The sequence below is a fragment of the Oncorhynchus mykiss genome, chromosome 25, assembly GCF_013265735.2.
Source record: "Oncorhynchus mykiss isolate Arlee chromosome 25, USDA_OmykA_1.1, whole genome shotgun sequence".
Taxonomy (NCBI): Eukaryota; Metazoa; Chordata; class Actinopteri; order Salmoniformes; family Salmonidae; genus Oncorhynchus; species Oncorhynchus mykiss.
Genome location: NC_048589.1, coordinates 24285523 through 24291522, shown reverse-complemented (window position 1 = coordinate 24291522; position 6000 = coordinate 24285523). Strand labels below are relative to the sequence as shown.

Below are 6000 nucleotides of genomic sequence, written 5' to 3'. Positions count from 1 at the left end.
TGCAGTGGTCTGATACTCCTTCCATTTCAATATTATCGCTTGCACAGTGCTCCTTGGGATGTTTAAAGCTTGGGAAATCTTTTTGTATTCAAATCCGGCTTTAAACTTCTTCACAACAGTATCTCGGACCTGCCTGGTGTGTTCCTTGTTCTTCATGATGCTCTCTGCGCTTTTAACGGACCTCTGAGACTATCACAGTGCAGGTGCATTTATACGGAGACTTGATTACACACAGGTGGATTGTATTTATCATCATTAGTCATTTAGGTCAACATTGGATCATTCAGAGATCCTCACTGAACTTCTGGAGGGAGTTTGTTGCACTGAAAGTAAAGGGGCTGAATAATTTTGCACGCCCAATTTTTCAGTTTTTGATTTGTTAAAAAAGTTTGAAATATCCAATAAATGTCGTTCCACTTCATGATTGTGTCCCACTTGTTGTTGATTCTTCACAAAAAAATACAGTTTTATATCTTTATGTTTGAAGCCTGAAATGTGGCAAAAGGTCGCAAAGTTCAAGGGGGCCGAATACTTTCGCAAGGCACTGTAAATAACCTCAGCGCACCACTCCTGTTCTTTTTATGCACCAAAGCAATGAGGCCAAAGGATTTCCATGGCAAATCTTATAGCTGTCGAATATCCCGTTTTATGCTATGCCAGTTCTTCTGATGCTGGAACAGTTTTCACAGAGGCCAAGGCGTTTATGAGTGGAGATCATTTAGTATAATGTTAATGTTAATATATCTACTTGTGTTTGCCATTTAACATATAACTTTTTGAATAGCCGAGCTGCACTATAGGTTACTATACTATGTGCAAATATGCTGTACAGTACTGTGTATTTGAACAGAGATTTTGTGTTGGCTGCACTTGGCTCAACCATCTACAGCATGTATTATCAGGGCTTGCGCATTTTGATGTGGTTTCGAAAGCATGGTGACATCATAAGTCATTCTTTACCTGATTTCTTTTAAAGAAAATTACATTTTACATGCTCACAGACGCTGTGAGAATAGATACAAATTTGAACAAATTTTGATTTTTAAGATTAGTTGATTTCCAATTCACTTCTGTCCTGTAGTTACCCTAAATGCAATGATTGTTCAAAAGCATACAGTAATACATGTAGGCTCAACTATGGAGCCTTTGCTAAGGTTTCATACAAAGGAAAGAAAACGGGCTTTGTTTTACAGTGCAAAAAGCCGGTAAGCACACATGCATCTAGCATTAACCAACAAAATCAAGTCACACATTAAGAACATGCAAAGTAGCATGTTCTTCAACTCACTGAATACCGCCTTAGTCACAAGGTGTGGACTCAACACAATGAGAACTGCCTTAATCATGGGAGGAAGAGTAAATACTTAATTGAGGATGAACTTTGAATATTTTAACTCATAGTTAAAACAAATGAGAACTACCTTATTCACAGAGATGAGTTCAACCAAACAAGGACTTCCTAAACCACAAGATGAAGTTTTACTCAGCAAGGATTTGCTTCAATAACAAGATAGGGTTTAACTAAGAGAAAATTGTATTTGTTATTACCCACAGTTTTTGCAATGTTTTTTTCTCTCTAGAAGCAAATAAAAGTTGTGTTTACGGACCACATGCAGAGGCTGAGAGGAAATAAGGTGAGAACAGGATTTCTTAATAAATAAAATGCAGTTGCAGCCTAAGAGTAACAATGAAGTCACCAAAGTCCATTTTTGGCACAAAGTTCAGACTTACAAATGCAGGTGAACACCTTCACCGCCTCTTAATTCTGTACTAATTTTCACTATTTCTATTTTGTACGGATAAATACAGCAAAAAGGTGAGAGAATTTATTAAATTATACTTCTCTTTTTTATATATATATATATATATATATATTTTAATATATATTTTAATATATATATATATTTTAATATATATATATATATATTTATTTATTTATTTATATCATATAATAAATTGTATTTACATTGAAAAGACATCCGCTTCGCCTCGCATTCCTCAAACAGAAGTCATACAAACTGGGCAGAATTTAACTCCCCTCTCTTTTACCCTTGCTGTACAAGAACCTAGCTAGCTAAACAAACCTCTAGCGGGAATAGCCACGCACCCTAGTGGACGTAGTACAGCCAGTAGACCAGGTTGAAGAAGGTGAAGGCGATAGGGAAGATGACACGGGACCACTTGTCTATGGTGTTGACGTCCGTCAGGTCTGGGATCTTGACTTTGAGCTGCGACGCCCTCCTCCTCAAACGACTCTTCTTGTGGCCGACTGGCCGGTCGAGGGCCGGTCGACCGTACAGATCTCGGCTGGCCATGGGCTTACGGTACTGTATGCTGGCGCTGTCGTAGGAGAACATGGTGGCCCGCGGGTCGTTGAGAGCCCCTATCATTTCAGCCCCGGTCATCCCGGCCATGCCCCCCATCCCGCCCATCTCGTTACGGATCTCCAGATTGGTCAGGAGGATATTGCCGTGGGCGTCCACCTGGTGAGGGAGATGGGGACAAGGAAGTGAGGTCACAATATATTACAGAACACAACAGACTTTGAGCTTTGATCATTTGAAGTTTGGAAAACATTTATGCCAACTCGTCTTTTTTGTTGATTTTCATATGCCAGAGACTTTGAATATCGAATTGCGAGACCCCCCACTCCTACCTGCACTTTGTTACTCTCCAATCTGCTCTTATTTTCGTTATTGGTTTGAGCTGCTTTCTCAGCCACCTTTTTCTGCAAGTGAGGCCCCCGTCCGAAGAAGATGTAGTTGACAAAGGCATACTCCAGCAGAGCGAGGAAGACGAACACGAAGCAGCCCATCAGGTAGATGTCTATAGCCTTGACGTAGGGGATTTTGGGCAAAGTCTCTCTCAAGTGGGTGTTGATGGTGGTCATGGTCAGCACAGTGGTTATGCCTGGGGGAGGAAGGGAAAGGAAGGAATGGCTCAGAGTCATGGTTAGTTTAAGGTTTAGATGAGGGATCTTAAGCTCCTATACACGGTGCACAGGCTTTTGTCTTTCAAGACACGTACCCTAAGAAATGGGAGACTTCTGGGTATCATAGAAACAAGGATGTGGAAAAGACCTCTACATGACTTGATGATCTCGATAATTCAATCCAGTCCCAAGCTGCATTCTAAATGCATGGACTTCTGCATGGGGAACAAGGTCAGAATGTATACCACTCATATTATTGTCTCTGTATTAAACCAAGGTGTGGGAACAAGGGGGGAAAAAACAATTTCTTCGGTCTGAAGGTAGTGCATACCAATATGTTACCTACGTTGACCTGATACATACCTTATTTACATTTACCTGTGAAAATGCCAAATGACAGTTGCCATCAGTGCCCGTCACATGCATGACACCTCTGAGCTCCAGGCGAAAACACTGGACAAGCATAGATCCAGAACAGTGTTATATTGTATTCAAGTGACAGTTCTCAGAAGAGCAATGTACAACTAGATAGTGCCTTGGTGTGAAGTTGTCACTCAGCCACAATGCTACATTCACTGTGACACTGACTCTTGGGAGTTAACAAGAACAAGCTGACCCAACTCAACATGGCTCAGCACACAGGCATTCCAATCACTCACTGCTCATACACTTCACCTCATCTCACAACTGCTCACTTCATACAAACAGATGGATGTAAAAATGTGCCCTGCGTTACTGCATTAGATATGTGAACTGGGATCACAAGATGGAAGATCACTGTTCGTTTAGGCATTGTTTTAGTCTATACATACAATGTTTGGTCTACACAAAACTGTTAGATCAAAATAACGACATCAGTATATAAGACTAATAGATTTGTTAGACTTTGGTTTACAAAACTATCTACACCCATGTAGGCTACATGTATGAACTGTATACAATTAAGTATATTACTCACTTAGGCGTGAGACTCATGTAAGAGTAACATGTAAAGTAAGAAACAAACTCATATTATAATCAGCCATGCACAATCATTTCCACATTATACTTAAAGGACAAAATGCCACATTTTTGCAGGTACACTACATGACCAAAAGTATGTGGACATCTGCTCGTCCAACATCTCATTCAAAAATCATTGGCATTAATATGGAGTTGGTCCCCCTTTGCTGCTATAACAGCCTCCACTCTTATGGGAAGGCATTCCACTAGATGTTGAAACATCGCTGCGGGGACTTGCTTCCATTCAGCCACAAGAGCATTAGTGAGGTCGGGCACTGATGTTGGGTGATTAGGCCTGGCTTGCAGTCGGCATTCCAATTCACCACAAAAGTGTTCGATGGAGTTGTGTTCCGGGCTCTGTGCAGGCCAGTCAAGTTCTTCCACATCGATCTCGACAAACCATTTCTGTATGGACCTCGCTTTGTGCACTGGGGCATTGTCATACTGAAACAGGAAAGGGCCTTCCCCAAACTGTTACCACAAAGTTGGAAGTACAGAATCGTCTAGAATGTCCTTGTATGCTGTAGCGTTAAGATTTCCCTTCACATGAAAAACAACCCCAGACCATTATTCCTCATCCACCAAACTTTACAGTTGCCCCTATGCATTTGGGCAGGTAGCGTTATCCGTTAAGATTTCCCTTCACCGGAACTAAGGGGCCTAGCCCAAATCATGAAAAACAGCCCCAGACCATTATTCCTCCACCACCAAACTTTACAGTCTAATTTGGTAGCGTTCTTCTGGCATCCGTCAAACCCAGATTAGTCTGTCAGAATGCCAGATGGTGAAGTGTGATTCATTACTCCAGAGAATGTGTTTCCACTGCTCCAGAGTCCAATGGCGGGGAGCTTTACACCACTCCAGCCGACTCTTGGCATTGTGATCTTAGGCTTGTGTGCTTGGCCATGGAAACCCATTTCATGAAGCTCCTGACGAACAGTTCTTGTGCTAACATTGGTTCCAGGAACTCGGTAGTGAGTGTTGTAACCGAGGACAGACAATTTTCAAGCGTTGCGTGCTTCAGGACTCGGTGGTCCCGTTCTGTGAGCTTGTGTGGCCTACCACTTCGCGGCTGAGCCGTTGTTGCACCTAGACGTTTCCACTTCAAAATAACTGCACTTACATTTGAACGGGGCAGCTCTAGCAGGGCAGAAAGTTGACAAACTGTCTTGTTGGAAAGGTGGCTTCCTAAGACAGTGCCACATTGAAAAGTCACTGAGCTCTTCCTTAAAGCCATTCTACTGCCAATGTTTGTATATGGAGATTACTGTGTTAACCGATTTTATACACCTGTCAGCAACGGGTGTAGCTGAAATAGCCATATCCACTAATTTGAAAGGGTGCACACATATATTATATATATATATATATATATATATATATATATATATATATATATATATATATATATATATATATATATATCTCACACACACACACACACACACACACACACACACAGTTGAAGTCGGAAGGTACATATACCTTAGTCAAATACATTTAAACTCAGTTTTTCACAATTCCTGACATTTAATCCTAGTACAAATTCCCTGTCGTAGGTCAGTTAGGATCACCACTTTATTTTAAGAAGGTAAAATGTCAGAATAATAGTAGAGAATGATTTATTTCAGCTTTTATTTCTTTCATCACATTCCCAGTGGGTCAGAAGTTTACATACACTCAATTAGTATTTGGTAGCATTTCCTTTCAATTATATAACTTGGGTCAAATGATTTGGGTAGCCTTCCACAAGCTTCCCACAATAAGTTGGGTGAATTTTGGCCCATTCCTTCTGACAGAGCTGGTGTAACTGAGTCAGGTTTGTAGGCCTCCTTGCTCACACATGCTTTTTCAGTTATGCCCACAAATTTTCAATGGGATTGAGGTCAGGGCTTTGTGATGGCCACTCCAATACCTTGACTTTGTTGTCCTTAAGCCATTTTGCCACAACTTTGGAAGTATGCTTGGTGTCATTGTCCATTTGGAAGACCCATTTGCGACCAAGCTTCCTGACTGATGTTTTGAGATGTTGCTTCAATATATCCACATCATTTTTCTACCTCATG

At 41.1% G+C, this 6000-nt stretch overlaps 1 protein-coding gene across 1 annotated transcript in view; it reads right to left on the bottom strand.

The window, feature by feature from the left end:
* Positions 1 to 1860: 1860 nt before the first annotated feature.
* Positions 1861 to 6000, bottom strand: part of LOC110505676 (gamma-aminobutyric acid receptor subunit beta-1) — a 54385-nt gene continuing 50245 nt past the window's right edge. Inside the window, exons 8-9 of the mRNA XM_021585057.2 lie at positions 2657 to 2910; positions 1861 to 2483 (exon numbers count right to left, since the gene is read on the bottom strand). Coding sequence (XP_021440732.2) covers positions 2109 to 2483; positions 2657 to 2910 — 629 coding nt within the window. The 3' untranslated portion in view covers positions 1861 to 2108. The remainder of the gene's footprint in view (positions 2484 to 2656; positions 2911 to 6000) is intronic.